Genomic DNA, 25,385 nt, shown 5'->3' on the forward strand with positions numbered 1-25,385 from the left:
ACCCATGAAAATTACCTAAATAAGATTTTTTTGAAGGAATCAGAAAGAAACCAAGCTTATCAGGAGGGCAGTCCATGACAAGGCAGAAATTAAAAAAAGAGAGAAATTAGTAATTGTGGCCTGAGAAACCATAGAAAGCACAGGCTTTGGAGAGGTAAAGACAGTCTTAATCTCACAACATTTGATGAGAATACTAAGGACCATACCAGATACATTTTGTTTCTAAGCACTCATGATTGACATCCAAGGTACACTGAATAATTCATTCATTTACTTATCTAAAAGTATGCATTTAGTCCTAATTATAGGTGGCATATTACGTGCAAAAACCAGAATGTCAGGCAATACATCAGGGGAACACTATCCTTGGGGAGATTGAGTCTACAAGACAATGTGAATATATGTCACTGTGATGGGTAATCTTGGTTGCCAACTAAACTTGAGAAGAAGGAACCTCCAATCGTAACTTTGCCTCCATCAGCTTGGACTGTGAGCACATCTGGAGAGCATCTTCCTGATTGCTAGCTGAGATAGGAGAGTCTAGTCCATTCACTGTGAGCACCTAACATCCCGAGGCAGTGGGCCTAGGGTGTATAAGACAGGCGGCAGAACAAGACAATGGAGTTATGCCTCCGGATCCTGCCTTTAGGTTCCTGCCCCGTGTCACCGCCCTGGCTTCCTTTATGGTAGACTGTCTCTCAGAAATGTAAGGTGAAATAAATGCTTTCCAGCTCAAGTTGTTTTGGACAGAGTATTTTCTCACTGTAAAACAATCAAAAGAGCCTAGCACAGCAATTATATAGCACACGGGGAAAAGGAGCGAGTTCAAAGCGTAAGCCTGTGGTGAGCAGAATCAATGAGCTTGGTTCTTGGTATTGCTTCTCTTCAGTAATTCCATCACCCTCCAGGGTGGAGCTGGTCCTAGAAACTCGTTTGGTTACAGTGAGAGTGGTGGGCAGGACAAGCTTCAAGGACACCTTGGACCTGTTCACGCAAGGCCTGCATATACCGCCATCAGTTTGGAATTCTTAATGATTATCTTCAAGTTTTGTAAGTAAATTGGAGTGAAACAGTGGATCATGAGCAAGAACGAGACAGACATCTATAGGCGCTTGCCACACTTTATAACATGTGATACGGTCAGGGCTCCAAGCACACAGAATTCCAGCAGTTCCCCCAGTCAAGGGAGTTTATTGATAACTCAAAACGAGGATGAGGTAGGTGGATTACTCCTATAGCCAATGATGTGGGAATGCTGTCAGCCTCAAGATGCCCTTCTGTTCAAATCAGAGGTTACTAAAGAATACATAAAGTTATGCCCCAAAGACATGCAAATGGCAAAGGAAACTTACCATAGTTTGGATGTATTGCTGCTTCCCTAAACTGACCAACAACTTAGGCTGCAAATTTGATAAAGACAAAAGGAAAGGTTGGGCAGAATTTGCTCCTCATGGTCGAAAGATAGTTTATTACTTAAGAGTTTTTTCAGGTCAGGAGTCTGGGCATGGCTAATGGCTTCCTTGCCTTAGCGTAGTCCTTGAGAAGGACCATGAGAAGATAAAGAGGAAGAGGGGGATGAGAAACTCATGGAGGGAGAGAGAGAGAGAGAGAGAGAGAGAGAATATAGAATGCTTTCCTAACATCATATTGGTAACCACAAAGTATTGTTGGCTTATTATTTCTGGGTCTACTGGGAAAGGGATGTGTGGCATCTCTAGTTCAACAAATAGAATGGGGATATTGTGAAAGATTTTTCTCATTTCTTTTGCTAATCTTGCACCCTTGAATTATTGTGGTGATTGTTATTTGCTAGTTGTCTTGAATAGAAAAAATATTTTTAGTAACTAGCTTAAATTTTCATATTCTTTTTGTATCGTGCTTTGCTGTGACTAGTGCTAAATATTTGATTTGTAATCAGAACTACTAAAATTCTTCTTCTACCACTAAGGTGTAAACTACTATCGAAAACCCTTGGGTGTTTTTATTTCTCTTCTTGGTATTCACACTCTACGAACCTACCAACCTTCTGACCTTTAAGCGGCTCAATTGTTGGATAATTTGTTACGCAACCATGGAAACCTAGCCCAGCGGTATTCAATGCATTGAGGAAGATTTGCCCAACCTAGGTCTTTATCGTCAGTATTTAGGAAGTGTCATCAATGGTGAAGACACTAGGTAAAGATGAGGCAGCCCTTCTCCAAGTGTTTGCTTACAGGACCCTTTTAGGATGGGAAAACTGTTGAACACCCCAAGGATCTTCTATTTAAGTAACGCCACATGGTTCAGCATTTACCAAATGGAAAACTAAAACAGGCATTGGAATTCTTAAATATTTAAATTCATTTGGACATAGTAATATTTCACTATGTGTTGACATACGATATTTTAATGAAAATGAATACGGCTTCTAAGAATAACATAGATGAAAAGAATAGCAATGTGTGTATTTTTGAAATCCCTTTCATATTTGCCTTAATAGAAGATAACTGGACTCTAATACCATCTTTCGCATTGAATCTGCTGGATAATACATATCAAGTAGCCTTTGGAAAACGCCACTGTGCGTTTGTGGGAGAAGGAAAATGAAAATGCCACATAATACCTTGGTCCCTGGACTGCACACTGAGATCAACCAATCTAGGGCATGAAGAAGAAAGAGTTTGGAACTCAAGTGAGTGAGCAACACCCTATTGAAAGAAACAATAAGTTTCTCTTAAATGCTTTCTTATACAAGCAACTGTTTATTTGGTAGAGGATTAAATAGGAATTATCTGATGTTCATTCAAAAGCCATTTTTCTCCTTATCTTCCTTGCTCTAGCAAGAATACTGAATTCTGCTCAGGTACTGGGGGGCTCTTGTGTCAAGGGGAAGCAAGCCAGTGGTCTGTCTCTCCATCATGATTATGAGTAGATAGACATAATACAACCTTATAGGCATAGAAAGAGATTGTATGTGTTCAGTGAGGAGAATCATCAGTAGCTTTTTTTGTTTGTTTGTTTTGCTTTTTGAGAAAGAGGTGAGTCCATCCCTGTACTGTTATTATGGTTTTTCTGCTCCAGTGGAGAAGGCCCTCTACTCCAGTGTGTCAGAGACAGAGACTGGATATTGTCGCTTCACCGAATTAAGACGATCTCAAACTGTCCAACCTCTCCCTCCTTAAGTGAAAATATTAATGAAGATATTGAGACTATGAGCTGATAGACCATTGATGCCTATGGAGCTGGGCTGAGACCTCAAACAAGCCACCAGCTGAGGGATTCAAATAGACATGCTAATCATAGATGCATCTTAGCTACAGTGGTATCAACAGGAAAACAAAGACGGATGGGAAGGGATTCTGGATGTAAATGTCACAGGAAATGGATTCAGCAGAAGGATGCAGGCACGTACGTTTGACAGGAACAGAAAGCAAGCTCTAACTATGTCATAGTTAATTGCTTGCCTGAGTGACAGGAGGGTAGCATCAAAAACATCATATATGGAGTAGGTTTGGAGGGTGGTCGATATGAAGTAACTTTGGGCACATAGAATAAAGAAAACACAAAGCACACGTGGTACATGGTTCGTGCTTATCAAAAGATTCCCAGTATAGGACAGAGGTGATTGCCATAGTCTTTGCTTTTCAATCCTGCACATTTTTACTAAAAAATTTGTCTTTTTAGGAAATCTTTCTTGTGTCATCTTATCTAAAACTGTCTATTCATGACCTACTTCTTTAAAACTGTTGTATGTTAAGTCAAATATACTACATTATATCTTACTTAAGCACTGATTTTTATTGAACTACAGGTCTACTTATTATTGTATTTTCCCATAGGAAGTAAGCTCGGTTACATAACTTTAATCTGTTTCCTCCTCTTGCCTGGAGTAATGGCTACCTCTTAGATTCTCAGTGAGTATGTGTTACATGAATGGATCAATGCTCAGCGTATTGAGAGTTAGGCTGTAAAATCATCTGTCCCTCATCTGTGTCCAGGTGGAAACGCAAGCCTTGAGGAGAGATAAATACATGAGAATTAGATGCCAAGTTTACATATGTGGCATCAGAAACGTGCTGGGCACCAAAGACTGCGCTGACTATTTTTTTATATGCATTTTGGAATCCAGCTCCTAAAAGTCCTCTGGGTAAGTTCTGTCACATCTCTTATATTACAGGTAGTGATGCTAGTTCAGAGATGCTAGGAAGTCAACTAAGAACACAAAGCCAGTCCGGGTGTAGGACCAGCAGTTTGTAGTTCCAGCGAGGGAGTCTTTATCTAATAGATGCAATTAATAACTATGCTGAGGCATTTATGTGATTTCAAGGAAAGAGATTCAGATATTTTCTCAGGATTTTTCTTTTTTGGTTTTATAAAAGGGCTAAAAAGTTAATCAATGTCTCAAGGAAAACAACTTCTGGCTTTGAAATTGGGTCATTCTGATAATATATGTCCTTTAAACTAGAAAGGTGGAGCAGTGAAAACTTTGACAGTTAAAAATAAAATTAAAACTGTTCTGTTGAAATGACATGGTATTGTCAGTCCCACCTGGAACTACAGTGAAGTGACCTGGAAGATTTTATAGGACACATGGCACCAGTTGGGGGAGACCACACTTCTCTTGAAGTTATATATTGGATGTAAGTTCAAGTTCAATGGGTTAGGTCAGTCATGCCATCTCTTTTCCCTCAAAGACGCTTTTCATAAGGTAAATGACCATGGTCTATTTAAAACGGTTCCAGCCTAAGGGATGGTTTCCTTCTTTCATGAAAAAGCAGTCTTGGTAAAGGGCTCTTTTGGGTTCACACCATTTTTTTACCTTTCACTTCTGGACATAAAGATAAAAATTCAAGATCAAAATGATTCTTTTATCGGGCCTTCAATTAAAAGAATGTCATGACTTCCTCATTACTCTGTATAAATCCTAGATATGAATTTCAACTAGAGTGGGTTATTAGGTTGAGAAAAATATGGACATGTATCACCTTGGGCAGGTTATTCAACTTTTCTTTCCTTTAGATTTATAAGGAGAAATACAAAATGGACAGATTGTAAAATCTCCAAAGTCCCAAGAAGCCAGCCTTGAGACACTATGGCAATTTGGGGAGCAATTCAGTGGGATGGTGAGGAGCCTGGGTTCTGGGGACAAATGGTTTATAACCTCCCCCCCATCCCCCCGGTCTCAATCCCCTTCAGACATACAAGAGCGTAAATGCTGTGTGGTATTTGGGAGTCCTTTCCACCCTGGTTTACTCAGGAACATGGTAGGATGCGTGAGAGCCCCATCTGAGTAGTAAACAGATCATGTCTTTAATATTGGAGGCTGTTCATATTAACGGCCCTTTCTACAGTAAATAATTTCCCCTATATTTCAGAGGAGCATGATTTTTTTCCCTTTGGTTTGAATAGTCTATACAATACTGTCACCATCCTTTGAAATATAAAAAAATAAATCAAAATCGTCGTCATCTTTTTACAGTCCCAATCAATAGGTTTGAATGTTTTCATTCCTTTCAACCCTTGTCCCATGAGACTGGAGTAAGGGCTGCGATTCGAGACCTACTTAAATGGTGGCACTGGAGATGTTGGAAGCGTTTCTGTGATGAACTAAGATGCCATCCTGCATCTCCAGAAATGGAAAAAGAAACAACACTAATCGAGAACCCAGTCTAAATGGTGAAGGTTCACTCCCAGGGGTCAGAGATGCAGCTCAGCAGCAGGGTGTTATTCTTGCTTGGTTTCTGTTGTTGCAATAAACACTGTGACCCAAAACAACTCGGTGAGTAAGGGGTTACAGTCCATCATCTGGAGAAACCAGGCCAAGAACTCAAGTCCTGTCCTGGAGACAGGAACTGAAGGAGAGGCCACGGGGGAAGGTTGCTTCCTGGCTTCCTCCTGGAAGTGTGTTCAGCTTGCTTTTTTTTTTTTATAGACCCCAGGACCAAGTACCTGCCCAGGTATGGCACTACCTACAGTGGTATTGATCTTCCCACAGCAATAATTAATCAAGAAAACTCGCCGTAGGCAGGCCTATAGGCCAATCTGATGGATGTGATTCTGAAATTTAAGCTCCCGGGGATCTTGACGAGTCAGGTTGATAAAAACAAGTCAGCGTGGGTGCTTGCTAAGCTTGTGTAAGACTCTCCGTTCAACTACATGCACCACGAGGGAAAAGAGAAAAGACTCAAGCAAGAAAGGAGCATGTTGAAGAATTTTCAATACGATTTTAAAAAGAAGAGATTCAAAGGAAATTGGGTTAATGCTAATGGTTTGTACCTAGGCTCCCAATAACCTTTGAAAACCTCTCCAAATTCTCTTCCTATGGATGAAAACCTTTGAGATGTGAGGATCTGTTCACATCCACACAACTGGCAGCACCAAAATCTACGGCCAGACAAGCAACCTGTATCTCAGCTCTTAACTAAGCTGTTGTTAAGAACACAGGAGCCTTTGTTGAGGGACGACGAGGCAAAGCCGGTGCTCTCAAGACACCAGGATGCTAAGCATGCAAGCACCTGTGTGACCCCCGCCCATCCATTTCCCTTTCCAAGCATGTCTTTCTCTAGTAAATACAGCCAGCAGGAGCTCTGGAATCGTGGCCAGGGAATAAAGCAAGGCAGATTTGGCAGATTTAAACCCTGACTCAGTGTGGTCATTGCAGGCCGGTGATTTAGGTGCAAGGCAGCCTAAACTTGAGTGACTACCCTGGTAAAACCTTTTTTTTTTTTTCTGAGGCAGTAAAGACTTCTCTTCTTGTGACAGAAAATTCTTAAGAGAATTTATTTTTACTGATTTTTGTCTCTTCCTTCAAAAATGAAGAACAACGAGAAGAACATAATTCTTGGTTTCAGGTACAAGCACTGGTGGGAACATTTTCTGTTTAAACTCCACAGTGAGACGTGAAGGTAGAGGGCAGTTTGGATTCTATGTTCATTTAGCAAAATCATAGCAACTTCACTGTGTGCTCCCAACCATGGTTTTCTGGTAAGACTTGACTTTAATCAGAAAGCAGCTGGTTACCACATAACTTTTGTGCCCCTGTGGTATCCACGGGTGTGTATTGCCATGATGGTCATTACTGCAATTTATAGGGTTCTCCGCTAGTTAAGACTTCCCCTCTACCCAGAGCAGCCTACATTGCATCTTCTCATACTATGAAATCTAGCTAGCAGAAAGGAAACTGCTTGGTCATTACCAATTTGAATTCTCTGTTTCTCATGACTAATGCATATGGTACCTCCAGGAATATGGCCAAAATATACAGTATGAAATTCCCAAAAGCAGTATAAAATACTTTTGAAAATTCACAAGGAAACTTACAATTTTGCGTCAACTACTGAAATAATTGTCTCAAGCACCATTTTAAGGAATACACCTAAAATATTTTTTATTTTTGAGATAAGGTCTTATGATGGAGTCCTCGTTGGCCCGGAACTACCTACATAGACTCAGAGATTTGCCTGTCTCTGTCCCCCCAGTCCTAGGATTAAAGATGTGTGCCAATACACCTGGCCCCAAACATAAGAAATTTAAAATTAGGTTTCTATAAGTTTGCAGCGAGCCTGAAAAGACACCTTTTTGCTTTGCATTTCTCACGGCTCCCTTCTCAGAACTTCCCACAGGGAGTGAGCCATGCACGTAGGCAGATTGTTGGAGCAAAAATGGACGTGTTGCCTTTTCTGTCCTCTTGTGTTACTAATCTCCACAGTGGTAGGCCCCATATGGAAAATCAATTCCTGCTTCATTCTTGTAAGCCAGGTTTTATCTTTGTAAATACCTCCTTCTTGTCAGAGCCCAATCAAGCGCTTGTTCTTCAACAGGGGGCAAATTGTTGTCCTACTTTTGCCTTGGGATCTGATCCCTTGTTTCTATTTTCTACTGTGTCACAGGCATTACGTCATTGGGGGTCTGGAGGGGCCATTCTCTGTCCAAATCTGACCCTCAGACAAATCAGAGAAGAGAGGAAGAAGAAGGTAGTAGTCTATTTTGAGGCCTACCAGCTGTCTCAGTAGAGGAGAAAGCAGCAGTGGTCTCTCTGAGGCCCCCTAGCTTGCCCTGCTCTGCAGCAAGCAAAGGCCACACCTCTGCAGTGACGTCTCCAGGCTCCACCCACTGTGCAGCCTGTGTGAGTGAGTGGGCTGTAAGTCGCTCATTAGGCCTTGCTAACATCAGGTCTTCTTTGTCCTTGAAGATCTTCAGATTTTCCATTTTCTCCTAATGCAGGCGTGAGTCTCGTCTTCCACCCATCCTTCCTTCCTCCCCCGTGATGATCAGGTATCCAATAAGGGAAGATGTTATCATAGCCACAAACAATCCCAATGGCAGAGTGGATTAAAATAGCCAAGGTCTAGCTATGGTTCCAGGATGATAGAGCAGCTCCCTATTGAAACACGAGTGGTATCTCTTCTAGGATGAGGGAAATAAAAGCCTGAGGAGTTCTGTGTTGACAATTCAGTCACAGGTCTGTCTTGAACTAGACAATTGAATGGCCCCACCCACAGTGACCAAGCAGTAGAATTCTCTCTCCTGCTCTGCGTGTGAGGAAGCAGAGAGGTTCAGAAGCAAAAGCAGTAGTTTTCTATTTTAATTAAGTACATGGGAGATGACAGCGCTCAGGGCTTCCCCTTGTTGGCTTATTTCTAGTATTTTCATCTCAGTCTGTTCAGGTACTACTGGTGAAATTTACTTGTCCGTTCTTTTTATTATCTCATTATTTTTAGTAAATATTTCATGTCATTTTACCCATAAGTCTACTTTTTCTCTCACTACTTTAATGCGCGAAACAATCCCACACCAGTTAGGATTTAAAGGGGTATTTATTTTGGGGGGTAAAACTCACAAAACACCAACCGTCAGGAAAGGAGCCTAGTTGCTGGAGCAGGAGCTGGAATCAAGCACAGGAAGCAAGAGAGCTGGCCGAGGCTTGCTGCTCTTTTTTAAAGATAAATAGACCATGCCCCAGAGGGCTGGTATTTTAGCAGCTATTGGCTGAAGGAGTGGAAGGCGTTCCCCCAGCACAGTGGGCTCATACTTCAGCAGCTATTGGCTGAAGGAACCGAGGTTCCTCCTGCAGCACCTCCCCCTTTTGTTTAAGTAAGAGCATTCTAAACCTACTACAAAATTATATACAATAAGAACAAATATCCTATCCTAACTAGCCCAAGTCTTGCATAATAAATAACTTGGACAAGTCATGAGAGGAAAGTTGCTACATTTATCTAGTCTTCGTCCCCATAGAAGATCTGAAAAGGGAAATAATGTTACCTGAGTAATTAGGAAGTACAATCAAACAACTTCCAAAATATGCAACAAATCACAGAGACAACTGGCTACCTGGGCAACCACCCAAACTCGTGTTTTCAGCGTTGAAGCAACCAACTTTGACTAAGGCCTAGAATAACTGACAGACTATTTTTAACAGGCAAGAGATTTTTCAAAACCATCTTACCCTGTCTTGGCAAGATTTGACAGTTCTGCTTATCCATTTCCGGATACTGTGTATTTTGTCAGTAGTTGAGGTATGGGCAATTCCTTGCCCAGAGGCCGGTTTTGTCCAGAAGAAGACAAGCTCCAAGTGGAGTATCTTTGGTGCTCAACAATCTCTTGGGAATAGGTTGGTGTTGCCAGGAGTGATTGTGTCTCACTACCACAGAACTCTAAGATTAAATTAAATGCCATTTTCTACAGCTCTTCGAAGAGGTTGAAGACTATTTATACAAAATATAATCTCTATGTATCTAAAGAACCTGATTAACTATAAATATGACAGACATAGATGACTATTAATCTACAATTCTTAATACCTATCTAACTTAAAGACAGAGCTGTGAGCTCTGTGACTCACATTGCAAGGGGGAACTTAAAAACCCGCTCAGTGTAGATCAAATTGGACTGGCAGAGACTGTCCGTACCTGTGGATCCCCGGAGGCGTGGAGGTTCCGGCTGAGGGAGAGCTCGTGCCAAGCCAAGCTGGCCAAGCCGAGCAGGTGACAGGTAGCCAAGCCAGAGGCAGGCAGCTGAGCTGAGGGATGGGGGGCGGGGGGGGGGGGGGGGGGGCGGGTTGGTTCTAAAACCAAACTCTGGGCACCAGATAATGCGCAAAACAATCCCACACCAGTTAGGATTTAAAAGGATATTCATTTTGGGGGGGTAAAACTCACAAAACACCAACCGTTGCTGGAGCAGGAACGAAGCGCAGGAAGCAAGGGAGCGCCCTGAGGCTCGCTGCTCTTCCTTTTAAAGATAAATAGACCACGCCCCAGTGGGCTGGCATTTCAGCAGCTATTGGCTGAAAAAGCGGAAGGTCCTCCCGCAGCACCACCTCAGTGTCTGTTCTGACTCCCCGCTTCAAACCTCGTTGCTTTATTAGGCTTCTCTGAACTCCTGCGGTACTTTCTGGCTGCATCACACAACTTCACCTGTAATGAGTTGCCTACTGAGCGTTCCACTTGCTTCTGCTTTTTCGTCAGTTGGCTCCGGCCGGAACTTTCTCTCAGCAGCTCCCTTCTTGATTCCAAATCGACTCTCCCGCCCCAGCCCTGATTTGACAGGTTGTCCCATTAGCCTTCCCAGTGCTCAGCAATGGCGTTTTCGTCTCTCTTTGATCCGTTCTCTAGTCCCTTGATGCTAGCAGAGGTGTTGGTTCCACGCTCTTCCCATGAATTCCATACGCCGTGGGGATCAGATGGCAGAGATGGGAAGGCGGGATGGAGAGGGCAGAAATACGAGGGCGCACTGCTCGTTGTTCCTTTGACTGTTTTCATTTTCTCGCTTCTTCATCAACACCCGTTTACTTGTGTGCATGCTCAGGAGCTAAGTGTTGTCTCGGAATTGTGCTTACTACCAAAGAAGTCACAAATTAGACATCTCTGCTCTCCCGGATATTATGCACCAGGTAAGGGTGTATCCTCTGGGAGGTAACCGAATCAAGAGAAGCCATTCCCTGGTATTTGAGAAAAGGGGGTATTGGTGCTATTTGGGGGTCGATTGGAAGGTGTCAGGAAGAGATGAATCTAGAAATTGCCAAACCCCCATATCACTTTGAGAACAGAGCATCTGGGGTGTCCTCACTGTCCTTCAAGGGAACCTCTTTATGAAGACTCACTTGGACCTTCACACATCCCTCCCTTACCTTCATCTTAGACCCTTTCGCATCTTATGTGGGCAGAGGACACCCTGAACGCTGGCTGGTTTCTTGTTTTTTTTCTAACATGGGACTCATCCTCACTCTTATGCCTTTGAACCAGGGGGTTCCCCTCGCTCAAAATACTGTTCTCACAGACCTTCCCATAACTGACTCTCACATTCCATTTGAGATAATTAGTGTTAACTGTCCTGTCAACTTGACGGCATCTAAGTGGGAGGCGGGCCTCCAGGAGCATCTATGAGGGATTGCTTGTCCTAGAGGCAAGCCGGTCAGGGATTATGTTGGTTCTTAGAGGCCTGAAGGCCCATCGTAAATGTGGACAACACGAGTCCATGGGCTTTGACCCTACACTGCATTTGATGTTGCCTGCTTCCTGAGAGAACGGCCTTAGCTCCTGTCCCAGTCCATCATGGAGGACTTTACCCTTGAGCTGTGAACTAAAAGACAAAACAAAACAAAAATCCACTTTCACTGTTAATTTACCTTTTTTAGGGGTACTTTTTAGCGGCAACAGGACAAGTAATCATGACACCCCTCCAGTGATAGTTCTCAGAGAAGACACCTTTCGCTAGCACAATCCGAAATACCCATTACTGAGAGCATATTGCTCTTTTATTTCTTTATTGCTCATTTGCCGTCCCTTTCTCGCTCAGGATGCGAGTTCCTTAAAGGAAATAGTGTTGTCTATGTTTTGTATACGTCTCCACTCATCACAAGTGCTAAGTTGAATCCCCCCTGATAGGCCAGAATGCTCCAGAATCTAATACTTCTTTCAGGCACCATTGCCGAACCTCATGATGAAGTTCTTTCTTTTTAATGACACTTTTACTATATGGCGAATATTACAGCCGGTGGAATGTGAGTGAAAATAGAGAATGTCACTTCAAAGACCGCCTGATAAAAGTCCCATCTAGGATCTCTCTCTCTCTCTCTCTCTCTCTCTCTCTCTCTCTCTCTCTCTCTCTCTCTCTCATCTTCTATTAAAGGAAAGAATAGGCCTCCAGGGCTTCAAGAAAAGGCAAGCTCATGTTAAGTCGGCATAGCTGTCCTGAAATGTGAGCAAACACTGTGTGTGTTTGTGTGTGTGTGTGTGTGTGTGTGTGTGTGTGGTGTGTTGTTGCAGCTCAATGGTCTCATGCCTCCGAGTCAGTAGGTAAGGACTGAATTGTTATGCTACCACAGCAATGACTCTGGCTATTTAGGGTAGAGTGGGTTAGTACTATAAACTGGAGTAACCAATGAGGCCTCTTGGTACTACCATACTCTGTGATCAAAGTTGGTGAATCAGCACAACCTCAATCTAGGCAGAAGGATAAATGGTTAGTAGCCTCCGGAAAGGTTTAGTCACCACGGCAGGCAAAGAGTGATGAGCAGCTAGGATCTGCTGAAGATAAAAAAACTCCAGTGGACGGAAATGGTGATAAGCACCAATTAGGACAGCATGACTACTCACCAGAATAAGGAATGCAACTCTCATTATTATTTTCTCATTTTATTTTTCAAAATAGAATGATGCCATACTAGCTTCACAATCTCTGGCTTGTCAACTGCTTGGTCTTGGAGCCAGTTTTTATTTATTTATTTATTTATTTATTTATTTATTTTGTACAATTAACCCCTTTAACTATCTACTAATCAACCCATTTACCTATATGGGGATTAATTACTCAACTATTTGTCCCATTGAACTATCAACCTATTTAATAATTATATTTCTCATAGTGCAGGGCTTTTCTTCTTCCTTTTTAATCTTCAAATGTGAGCAGCCAAGGCAAATAAATTCTTTTGTATTTTTCCCCCCAAGTCAGCTTGCTTTCTAATGAAAGTAAGTCATAGTCAATCAGACTTAAATGCCAAAGTGAGGTACAGCGTGGTATCCTTATTTTTCATTAGAACTGATGCTTGGATGTTGTATCTGAATGTTCTAACATTCCACATTTAGGAGGCGATCTATAGTTTTAATAGAAATGTGTAGATATTTTCTCATGTAAATCTATATTTTTCGTTTTAACTTTCTATGCATTGTTGTATATTTCTCCCAGACATACCTACTTGAATATTAGTTGACTATGAGTCAGCCTTTATGGCTTATTTTGGACCTAGTATTTCCTTTATGACTTCATTCAAAGCAATTTTGGTTGATGAAATGAGCTTAGAGAACGGTATGAGCTGTTAAAGGCATTGAAAAGGCTGCAGTGACCAAGAAAAGACAACACGGTAAATAATCCACAGATGATCGTCCATCCCAAGGACATTGCTCTCATTTCCTCCATTTCATTCATAGCGTAGTGAAAAAGGATGAATCAGGTATTCTCTGAGTAATTTTGTTTTCTTATTGAGGGGCTACAGAAATTTATTCTGTCTTACTTCTTCCTTTCAATCCTTCTTGCCGTCTTCCCCCTTCCATCCATCCTTCTTTATCGTTCCTTCCTACATCTACTATTTAGACCTTTAGCAATGTTGATTTTTGTGCGTGCATGCATGCATATGTGTGTGTGTGCTGTGTGTACATGTGTGCATAGGCCATAAGTCGATCCTGGATGTCCTCTTCTTTTGCTCTCCACATTATTTTCTGAGACAGGGTCTCTTACGGAGCCCAGTGCTCACCAGTGAGTTAGACTGGCAGGTGGATGAGCTCTGAGGACCCTCCCATGTCACCTTTCTTAAATGTAATGTCACCTTTCTAGGTGTTGACATTCGTGCTCGGAATCAGAACTCGGCTCTTCGTTTACACAGGATGTGCCTTACCTACTGAACTATCCCTAGTATGGATTGTTCACTTGGGTGTTCCGTACAATTTGTTCAGTAATTCAGTAGATATTACACACTCTGCTTGGGCGGTGGGGGTGGGAATAAATGGATGTGGGCTGCAGAGGACAGCTCACTGAACTGTTGCTCAGTTAAGTACCGCACACATTACTTTTTGGAAATTCACCACTGAAGACTAGTGAAGATTTTGCTCAATTTATTGACCTTTGGGCAGACAGTTTCTCAGTGGACAGCGTTGATCCCTCAGAAAGCCATTGGTGCACACTGCCTCTTCTTTTGAGGTAGGACAGCAAACTTGTCTAACACAGGCTACATTTCCACTCTCAGACCAGTACCTAGGATAGCGATTAGAGTGCTGAAAAATTCGAAAGACCACTCAGAATTGGGTTTGAAAAAAAAAATCAGCTCTAATTAAAATGTTGTTGTGTGTCCAGTTTTTCTAAAAATTACTGCCAGCCCCTAAAATAAATCTGAGCTTCAAGGTTAAATAAAAATTTTGAACAGAGGCGACTGTATTGAGGGACAAAATGTGTTTAGATTTTTATATATCATATGAATACATGGGAAGAAAATGTGGTAGTACCATTTTGATAATGTCACATTGCTATACTGCTTGCATTTACATATGTTCAAAATCTCTTGGCTAAATCTGAAATATTACTATAAAAACGGTATGGCACATAGGGAATGTGAGATTTTATGTTACATTTTTTAAGTCCCAATTCAAGAGACATGTTTGGGAAATACTAGCCATATGGGGTTTGAAACTATGATCTATTTGATCATATTTATTTTTTACTTAATAATTCTGATTTCTTTTTCTCCTATTTCTTACCATGACTATTCCTACGGCAAAATTGGACATTTATAATATAATCTATAATATAATATATGGTAATGTATCTTCTTCTGCCTCTTGAGAGTGGATAGATAGCCCATGAACTTTTTCCCAGGTAGCGAGCAACAAAATTAAACTTTGTCCCTGGATTTTTCCTTACTCTGTTCTTTGCACAGTCCTATGAAGAACACTGTTGAGTGTGGCACTCCAATGACTGTCACCGAAATACAGCCCAGCTGCAGGTAGACTGTGACAAAGAAATGTCTCTTTGAGCCCTCCAATTAGTAACCGCATTTAGCCACACACAAACATAGCTATAGTAAAAATATTCACCAGCCGTAAGAATTTAATATCCTTACCAAAATCCAAAGAGATGAAAATTACACAATGCGGAGGGAAAATGAGAAGAAACCCTCAACGTTCCGTGTAGCATGCTCATTATGGGTGTGCCAACTGCTGGGTTTAACTGTTCCAGATGCATGAAGTTTGTTTTTATATTTTGTTATGAGGCATGCGACCCTACGCTAAAGACATGATACAGCAGAGGCAAGTGTCATATATATTTGTGTATATGCACACGGACATGCTCATTGGTGTCACTGACTCCCATACTGAGAAACTTTGAGCAGAAGGAGACATTGAGATCTCTCAAATCGAGGCTTTCCCTCCTGTTCGGGGGCTTTGGAGACTTTTATTTTCCTTTCTGCGTGAGCGACAGTTTCCTCTTCTTAAAAACATAAAGTATGAATTATTGGTGCATTGAAATTCATCGTGTACAAGTTAAAAGTCTCCATAAATCTAAATATTTAGGAGAGTGTCTTAACACCCAGGAGACACATTTGTGAAACTTCTGTCTTTTCCGAGGAATATAATGAGATGCCTATTTTTATCTCCAAGTCTGAGAAATCAGCAAAATTCCCCAAACTCTAAAAGATATCAAATGTGGGGATTTGTTCACCGTACACCAAAAGTTAGGCAATATTACATTAATAATGTTTCACTATTATGACAATTAATGTCAGGCTATCAGGATCAGTCTACAGTGAGTCTTTGTAAAACTGGTGAGAAAAATTGGAAGAGTTAAATTCATAGAAGAATCACAATCTGTGTTGAGAATTTTGCCTACTCTGTTTCTTTGCTATTTACAATAACTTTGTTTTGACTTACAATAAAAGCTGTATGATTGATACTATGTAGCCGAAATATATAACACTAACACATATAAAACACAGGTGAAATTTAGAATTCGTTACTCCTGTAGTTTTCAGTGCTCCATAGTAGATCCGGTTTCTAGCTGTCGTGTTGTAATTAAGTCTAGTCACTGTGTGGAACCTGGAAAAATATCAAGAAAACTCCAGAACTTAAGGGCCCAATTCCCTTTGAACTAGGCTAGGTAGGTATCAGAAATTGGCTCATTTAAAAAGTTTTAGGAAACTTCATAAATCACAATGCCCTGTTTTGAGAGGATGGGACAGCAATTGGCTTTTAAGTAGCCATTTTGTATTTGAAGTGTCCGTGTTCTCAGCCTGGCAGTGTTGTGTATGAGATACCTCCCCTCAAGTTCTTGGTCAGGAGTATCCTGAAGAGCCCCCACCCCCACCCCAGAACAATACTGGCTATTACCTCTGCTCAATGGTGAAGCACTATTGTTGAATATACTACACTTTGGGTCACAGGGCATAGAGGAATCAAGTTGGCAGCGACCAGGAAGCTTTCTCCATTCTGCTAGCTTTTCCAATACCAGAAGGGGCTTTGCAGGCTGCTGGGATGGAAGCGTCATCAGCAGCCTTATCTACTTGGGAAGCTTGAGTGTGGCAGAATGCACTCATAGGCAAAATAGTGGTATCCATGTTATGGGGATGGAGTGGGTGAAAGAGTGGATGGATTCAATGGGGATAACCAACTGCTTTGTGCTTAGAGTGAAGGTTTGTTTCACGGGAGAAAGCGTATGACTGTTACAATAAATCCGACCACGAAATAAGTTTCTTAAAAAGCCATTTATACACACAACAAACAAGAGATTTTCTAAACTGGACCTTTGTTTTTTTTTTTTTCTGTTTGACTTTTCTCATTGTCGTCATGAGTAAATTCATGTTGGAAGGCAGTCCTAATTTGGTTTTTACCACCTTTACACTTTTTAAGTTAGATAACAAAGGAAAAAATAAAAAGGAAACCCTTTAAGGAAGACTAGAGAGTCAGTTTACAACAAAATCCTGGTTAATAAGCATGATTTTCTTGATTCCATGTATAGCCCTATCTGACCCTTCCACCCAGAAATATTCTGATTTCAGCAGTGGGTCTGTTCTACTGAAACCAGGAGCAGTTTCTGAAGAAGGCATTTGCTGTGTTCACTCAGAGGTGTCTTGATTTACCGGCTCAGACTCACACCCCAAATGCACCCAAGTCAGCAGGAGCTAACGTCTAATTTACTTATGTGTATGGCGAACTCCAGTGCCAAGGATCATCCCCGGCCATTGCCCTGTTTCAAATATTCATGAGTCTCCATCGTCCAAAATACATTAAGGTTGGACGTGATGCCAGAAACACATGGTCTTGCGATCTTTCTAGTGGCAAGGAGTCTGCTCAGATCCAAGGAGCAGGATGCTAAGGACTTCAGATTAAACTGTGGAAGACCCACAGGAAAGGATATCAAATTGTCCACCCTCCTCCAATTACAGGACAGAAAACTAACAACACGAGGTACTCAGTCTTGTGAACAGGAGGTCGGGGCTGCTCTGCTCCCAGTTCTTACCCTGCGGTCAGTTGCCAGCATTGTATATACATGCAGCGTGGTGTTTCAATACTGGAAGCTTTGTGGCTGCTTTCAGAGACAGAAATGCGTGGGTGCTGAAAATTAACAGCATTTAAGCCAGCATAATATCACTAATGGAGGCTGTGTGGCCGGTGGTAAACATTACAAGCGCAGAGTCAGAATGGTGAGGGGCTATCAAGCAAGCTCATATAATAATTGAGGCTCTCCCTTACACTGTTTATCAGTGGCCGCACCCGCTCCTACACCTGTGCTCCTGCTCTCAGCTGACACTCTGGAAATATTCGGCACTCAGCCAGCTTCGTTCCCAGCCATTCCTGTGATCAGGCCCAGCTATCAATGTGCTCCTTAAAAAAAAAAATACATTCAATCAGCTATCAACCCCAGGGCTCTGAACTACCTTTGACTGACAGGGACCCACAAATGTTCCAGGCTTATTACTTCTAAGGACGAGTTCCCTGGGCCTGGAGTTCCTACTGACCTACTTTGGACTCGCTGAGATAATTTATCAGGTAAGATAATTAAAGGAATATAAAGCGGTGTCTAAAATGAACCAAGTATCAGAAATATTTGCTGAACTCGTAAGTTCTTATTCCCACTGCTATCAGCCGGTGCTTTATTACTTTGCAATGAGCCAATTTTTTCTTATTTAGAAGCCGTTCTTTTCCTGTATAAACTATATTTGCACTATATATTTGAGATTCGCTTTGATATTTAAATATGTAAGTTTTGATTTTTTTTCAGGATAGTGGTTAAAGAGAATAATTAACCTTTTAATTCCTTCTGTTTTTTTCTTTCTTTAACCCCTCCCATGCAGGAACACAGGAGTTTCTTTCTTCATATCAGTGATACCAATGTTTCTACTGTTCTCGTCTGTCTTTTAAAAAAATTCTTCCATATTTTTTCACTCCCTCCCCTCCCCCAGTCTTTCCTCCCCACCTCCCCTCTCACCCAGATCCACCATCAATGTCCTCTCAGATAAGAGCAGACCCTCCTGGGGACACCAACCAAACACCAGACAGAAGGAAAAGTTACAATAAGGCAACCACATAGTATCGCGTAAAGGCTGAACAAGCAACCCACTAGGAGGAAAAGGATCCCACGAGTAGGCAAAAGAGTCAGAGACAGTCCTAGTTAACACTGTTAGGAATCGCACACACAAGGACACCACGCTGCACAGCCACAACACACAATGCAGAGGACCTAGGTCAGACCCCTACAGACTTCCTGATCTCTGGGTGCTCCCACAAGGCTCAGTTGATTCTATAGGCCATGTTCTAATGGTGTCCCTTATCCCTCTGATTCTTCCAGCCCTTTCTTGCACTCCTCCTCAGCACTCCTAGAACTGAAGTCCGTCTTCAATAAAGGACGCCTCTTTTCCAGCCGTCGGCCCTCTGCAATGTAGACGGCTTATCCGGCTTGAGTTTTCTCTCTTTCTCTTCAAGCCAAGTCCTCTCTTACACAGACGTAAGCACCCAGAGCAGAAGACATTTTTGTAGCAAGAGTCTGGCTTTCATATTGAGAAAACTAATCGTTTCCTAATTTTTGCAGTCTTGATAATTTCATAAAAAAAGAAAGAGACAGGAAAAGGCCCTCAAATGAAACCACAGCACATAGCGCTTTTTTCAAACAAACCATCCATTCCTGCAGCATTATAGCCTTTCGATACCGTCTTCAAACTATTATTTCTGACCTCTGATTCTGCTGTCTTTCCCCCTTTTTCTTTTTTCTTTTGTAAGTCCTCATTTGCAGTGTGTCTTGCTTCTTAACTCTGAACCTCCTCTGACTGTGGAGAGGAGATTAGCGAACTGTGCACTGACTTATGAATGCTAACAAAATATTTATCTTCCTCATGGGAGATCTTCGAGGAACTCAACTCAACCCCATGGCGGAATAAAAATGTTCATGTCTTAGGCCAGGTTTAAAGAAAGATCAGGATTAATTGTGTACTTTTGTGTGTCTATTCCAGGGATAATAATGATAGCATTTGTCATTACTATTTATTTGTCCCTACTTATTATTGCACATTAAGCCACGAAAAAAGAAATTTGTATGCATAAAGCTGTATAAAGTTGACGTCAAAGGAAACCGTATCACAAACTATTATGCTGTATTCTTTATTGCTCCATAGCCCGTGAGGAATTTGATGTTTGCAAAAGGACCCGGCCATAGTTTCCTCCCAAATCAATAGTGTCAAAAATCCCTTCTTGTCGCGAGCATTCTGCAGAACAGTAGGTCAGATCACTCCCGGAGTGCTAACTACCTTATTTTATATAGTCTCTCTCATTCTATGCCTATTTAACTTCATTTATTGCTCTGGTCTCATGTCCTTCAGCTGTTTCCAATCTACTTCATGAGCCAAGCAAACACAATATGTTAACATACAAAGGTATTTAGGTAAATGAAAATCAATGCGCTGGTGTCAGCGTAATTCTTTCTTGCTTACCTCGGACATTTAAACTACACTCTATTCGAGCATCAGCGAGCCTCACTCTGTCTGGGAAATATAATGATGCTCTTGGCTCACTGCCCCTGCAGTCTCTAATCTTCACAGCCACGGCCACTTAGTCCCCATCTGGAGGTTCAGGCTTACTCTGAATTTGGAACTGATCTTGTCTCCAGGCTGGGTTGTACAAGATGTCTTAGCCAAAAGCTAACTGATCCAGCAGCCAGCCAGCCTCGGCGTTGATTTCATTTTGACCTTGAAATTGATTACTCCAGTTTAGGCTACGTTTCTTCTACCTCTTGGTCATCTAAGGCAGGCCCACTAAGTGAACCTGGTTAAGTCCCTAATTCATTATCCTGTGTGATACCCAGTTCCTGGAGGTTCTGTCTTGCCCCCCTCTCTTTTTCATAACAAAGCTACTTCTGAACCCATTTGTCATGCTGGGCTCTCATGGACAACTGCTGATTCTTTCTTAGGCCGTGAGCCCTGCACAAAAATCCTTGAACTCCATTTACACCGCGAATCTCAAGTTTTGCAATATTACTGGAATTAGCACTCTGCTGGCTTGGATGTTTTCCCACTGCCCACTGTAAGTATTTTCGGAGTCATCAGCTCTAACCCACAGTCCTGAGGAGTCACTGCACATACATCGCCTCCAAGCTGGCAATTTCGTTCTTCTAGGCAGGGTTGCAAAGACATATTTTAATTACATCTTTGCTGGAACTGTCATGCCAACACCTTACACCTACTTCCTCCTCATATTTCAAACTCTTAAAAATTCATTTCTTCTTAGTAAAATAAAATAATCTGTATGGCCATTTTGGACAAGCATGTACAAATGATAGAACACATAGTACGCAACCCAACATTTTTAGGTAATGGTATAATGTCATGTCTTAAATTCTGTACGTGGATAGTGTGAACTGTTAGTTAAAAATGATCATTCTAACCCTGAGAAATGGAAGAAAGGAAGTTATTTTCAATTCTTCTGCAAGAGCAGCACATGCTCTTAGGGGTTGAGGCATCCCTTCAGCCCCCCTCTATGTACATATTTTTTTAAAAGGAAAACAAATGTCTGCATGAAAACTGACGGGAAGCTAGAAATGAGATCAGTAATTCTTTCAGTAAGTCATTTCTCTCAAAGTAGCATTTCCATAACCACTTAAGGAGTTTCAGAAAAATAAAAAATATCTAAATCCCAATTCATTGAGATTTTGATTCAGTAAGTTTGGGGTTAAACTCACAAGTTGAGATTCTTTTTTTTTTTAAATTTATTTATTTATTAAAGATTTCTGTCTCTTCCCAGCCACCGCCTCCCATTTCCCTCCCCCTCCCCTAATTAAGCCCCCCCCCCTCAGCCCGAAAAGCAATCAGGGTTCCCTGTCCTGTGGGAAGTCCAAGGAACCCCCCACCTCCATCCAGGTCTAGTAAGTTGAGCATCCAAACTGCCTAGGCTCCCACAAAGCCAGTACGTGCAAGGTCCAAATCAGGAGCAGAGGGAGAGAGAGCACGAGCAAGGAACTCAGGACCATGAGGGGTGCACCCACACACTGAGACAATGGGGATGTTCTACTGGGAACTCTCCAAGACCAGCTGGCCTGGGTCTGGAAAAGCCTGGGATAAAACCAGTCTCTCTGAACATAACGGACAATGAGGACTACTGAGAACTCAAGAACAATGGCACTGGGTTTCTGATCCTACTGCACAAGTTGAGATTCTTAAAGAATCTCAGAAGACATTCTGCGATGTCCCACATTAGGGCCCATAAATTTATCAGCATCAGGATGTCCAGGATGCTCTTAAGAAAATACACATGGTTTCTCCTCCAGATGCTTCAGCTAGTCTGTGCACCACAGATGCACTCCTAGCTCTCCGGTCACTGATGGTGTTTGATACCTGGAAAGCCTACTGATGTCTGTTTTTATGAATAGATGGTTATTCTGTCTGGCTGGGTACTGATAGCGCTCACAGCTAAATGTCCCAGTGTACTCAGGTGGTGTCTTTGGCTTATTCAGCTTTAAGATGTATTATAAGTCCCTAATGGTTTGCTCCTGCCAATGTATCTATTTTGTTATTATTTAAAAAGTGTTCATTTTTCTTTAGAGAAATTCTTTCTACCCATAGAAGTTTTATCAAAATGAGTGTTAATAGCTTTCGGTAAACAGTTTTCATATTGAAGCAAATAAAAGGTTTGCTGTTTCTATAAAAGATACGAAGTATACGTAAAAGAAAAAGAAATGAGGGAGAAAGGGAGATGAAGAAAGGGAAGGAGAAAGAAAGAAAGGGGATGGCTACAGAGACCAGAGAAGGGAGATGGAGGAGAGCAAAGAAGAAAGAAGAGAAGGGAGAAAGAGATGGAGAGAGACGGGGAGAAGAATGGAGGGAGGAGAAGGGGAGGAAGAAAGGGTGAGGAGAGGAAGGAAGGGAAAGAGGTGGAATACCAGATTCTCTGTGACCTTTGTTTTATGCATTTTGCCAAATGACCAGACCAGGACTAATACGCGCAGACCATTCAGGAGGCTAAGTATTCGACACCCATTCAAAGTAATGCGGATTGTCATTGTTCGGCATAGGAAAGGAAACCCTAATGATTGAAGGCAGCCTAGTGTGTGTGTGTGTGTGTGTGTGTGTGTGTGTGTGTGTGTGTGCGCGCGCGCACGCGCGCGCGTACACGTGAGTGTGTATTTGGTTTAAGTGTCTTGTCAGCTTGGCTGTGGGAATTCGCTTGTGTCCTCTCCTAAATCTCAGCTGTTACTTAGACCCACAAATCAGAAATCATATTAGCAATTGCTGTGGCTAGAACTCTCTGTCAATACGTATGTTCAAACTCTTGACACCAAACTGCATGAGAAGAGATGGTTTGGGAAGAGTGATTGTGTCGTGTATACTGAATCCTCTTTAAATAATTGATTAATTGCTTCTATAAAGGAAGACTAGGGAGGTCCCTTGCTCCTTATATTTTAGGCTACAGAGAGGCCATGCTGTCTATAGGAAGTAGACACTAAGTCTTCTCCAGGATGGATGTTGAACTTCCTAAGCTCAAGAAGGGGTAAAAATATGTTTCAGTTGTTTTCAGATACCCATTGTCTGGTGTGTTTGTTATTACACTCTAAAGAAACTTAGAAGTCATCTGTTGTTCCTAGATGACTAGTTTATAGAGATGTTCTAGTAAATATGATTCCCCTTTCTGTCTGGTGAGAGTGACGTAGGTCATCAGGGATGGTTCTGTTTCCCGTGAAGACATCTGCTCATCTGACCCACCTCCCAAGTGAGCTCCAGAAACTCACAGCCCTTTCTGCTTACCGCCTTTGGAAGTCAGAAGAAAATAAAAACACCAACGATGTGTTTCTTGAAGGAATAGCTAATAAACACAATAACAACTAATCTCAGATATCATCTTAAGAAACTGAAACGGTGGCGTCTTACCAGACGTCCTCAGCGTCTTCGTCACACTCCGCACCAAACTGGCAAATGTCACAGGTAGATGTCTCCTTCTGACTGCTTTCTCCAGAGCCTTCGTGGACTGTGGGACAGAAAGCACATGTGAAGGGCATGCAGACAGGTGTGTGCAGGGTTGAAAATGCTGGGAGAATTCTCAGACAGCCCTGGGGTCCCTTGCTACAGGACATGGCATCTCTCTCTCTCGTTGCTTCCCCAGCTTTAAGGCTGACTGAGCAATACTGTGGCACTCACCGGTATGGAGTGGATGCTTCTGACTGTTTCCATGAGGAACAGAACAAACAAGAAGGCATATAGGGTTTTGAAAATTGCTTAGCTAGTCATGAGATTATATAAAAGCTGCTTCTTTACACATGATTTAGTGTGGAGGAAAAGTCCAGTGAATATGAAAAGTGTTTTGAGTCTCCTTATTCCTAACTTATAGTCTTTTTTATTCAAAATATTACAATCTTAGAAATATTGGATGAGTAGTCTTATTAGACACTTCCATCTCAGCCTTTGCCTGTTACATAAAAGAAAACATGTTGGTGGATTATAAATATTTAGGAAATAATTTTAAAGCTTGAAGTCTTATTTTATGTGTGTGTGTGTGTGTGTGTGTGTGTGTGTGTGTGTATGTGTGCTTGCGTGTTGCGGTGCCAATAGCAGGTAGAAGAGGGTATCAGATGACCTGGAACTACAGTTCTAGTTGAGTCCCCTGATGAGGGAGCCGGAAATTGAATTCTATCTTCTGGAAGAACAAAAAGGACTCTTAACTAATGATCCATCTCTTTAACCACAAACTCGATTTTTTTTTTGCAGGTTGTCTCGAGTTATGAACACAAATTGTGTTTAAAATATTAATGCAGCTACTGGTTATTATTGATATTGGTCTTTTGCCTTATGTATACATATGGAATTGGCAAGATGTAGGCAAATCACAAATTAGCCTCTCAAAATAAGTACAAAACGATGTAAGAGAGAAAGAAAACATTCCAGTGATTTGATTGCAAAGACTGAGCAACACCTCTGAGCTAATGGACTACTGTGTGCTCAGCGAAAACAGGTAAGTTGAAAGAGAAAGGAACTTATTGAAAAATGAAAAAAAAATTAATAGCCTAACTAGAGCAGAGACAATCAGCTTCCAGGGACAGAACGTACTCTCTTCAGCAGTGTTCAGTCACCAAAACACCCTAAAAGGACCCATCATCTAGAGATGCCATGATTTCAGTTGAAAGGGGCTATAACTCCTCCATGGGCTGCACAAGCATTCTATAAAACATAACTGGGCAGCGCACTCTTGGCCTGTTACATCCAAACCTGTTTGAGTAGCGTTTCCCATTTCCTCATCAGTGCTTCTTGGTCTATTCATGAATTTTTCGCATTTACGAAAGTAATTATCTTTCTTTTTTTTTTCTTTAAAATATTTTTATGCTTTATTTTAACTTTATTTTATGTGCATTGGTGTGAAGGTGTCAGATCCCCTGCAACTGGATCGTCAGACAGTTGTGAGCTGCCATGTGGGTGCTGGGAATTGAACCCGGGTCCTCTGGAAGAGCAGTCACTGCTCTTAACCACTGAGCCATATCTCCAGCCCCAGTAATTATCTTTCTTGATTTCGACTGAGAAGAAAAAATGGTTTGGTGGACAAAGACGCAAACACAAAGGACCCAGAGCGCCTGCAGGAGAGTTCTGATCCCTAGCTCTGACAGCGAGTCTGAGAAAGGACTTTTTCTCAGATCTTCAAGTTTTTCTTGCATGTGATTATATATCCTGATGCTTTCTTTCCATTTTCCTTATGCCTAGTAGTTTTAACTTGTGTTTATGTTATGAATCAAATGGGTCATTTTACAGGGCAAAGTATTGATAATATTGCTCTCAACCTAGATGTTTTAGTGAAAAGAAAAATCCCTCGGAGCTTCTGAGGAAGAAGGAATTTAGCTCTGATGAAAGAGGCAATACTTACATCAATCTACCTTACTGCCCTAGTAGAGCAAGA

The 25,385-nt window shown here is 41.7% G+C and overlaps 1 protein-coding gene across 4 annotated transcripts in view; it reads right to left on the bottom strand.

The window, feature by feature from the left end:
• Positions 1–25,385, bottom strand: part of LOC121442204 (tomoregulin-2) — a 272,648-nt gene that overhangs the window by 106,294 nt on the left and 140,969 nt on the right. For all 4 annotated transcript variants that reach the window (XM_041643679.1, XM_041643678.1, XM_041643677.1 and 1 more), the window contains one exon: positions 23,375–23,471. In XM_041643679.1, the coding sequence (XP_041499613.1) occupies positions 23,375–23,471 (97 nt within the window). The remainder of the gene's footprint in view (positions 1–23,374; positions 23,472–25,385) is intronic.

This window comes from Microtus oregoni, unplaced genomic scaffold, assembly GCF_018167655.1.
Source record: "Microtus oregoni isolate MIOR12 unplaced genomic scaffold, Mior012 000087F_ref0000451, whole genome shotgun sequence".
In the NCBI taxonomy this organism is placed as follows: domain Eukaryota; kingdom Metazoa; phylum Chordata; class Mammalia; order Rodentia; family Cricetidae; genus Microtus; species Microtus oregoni.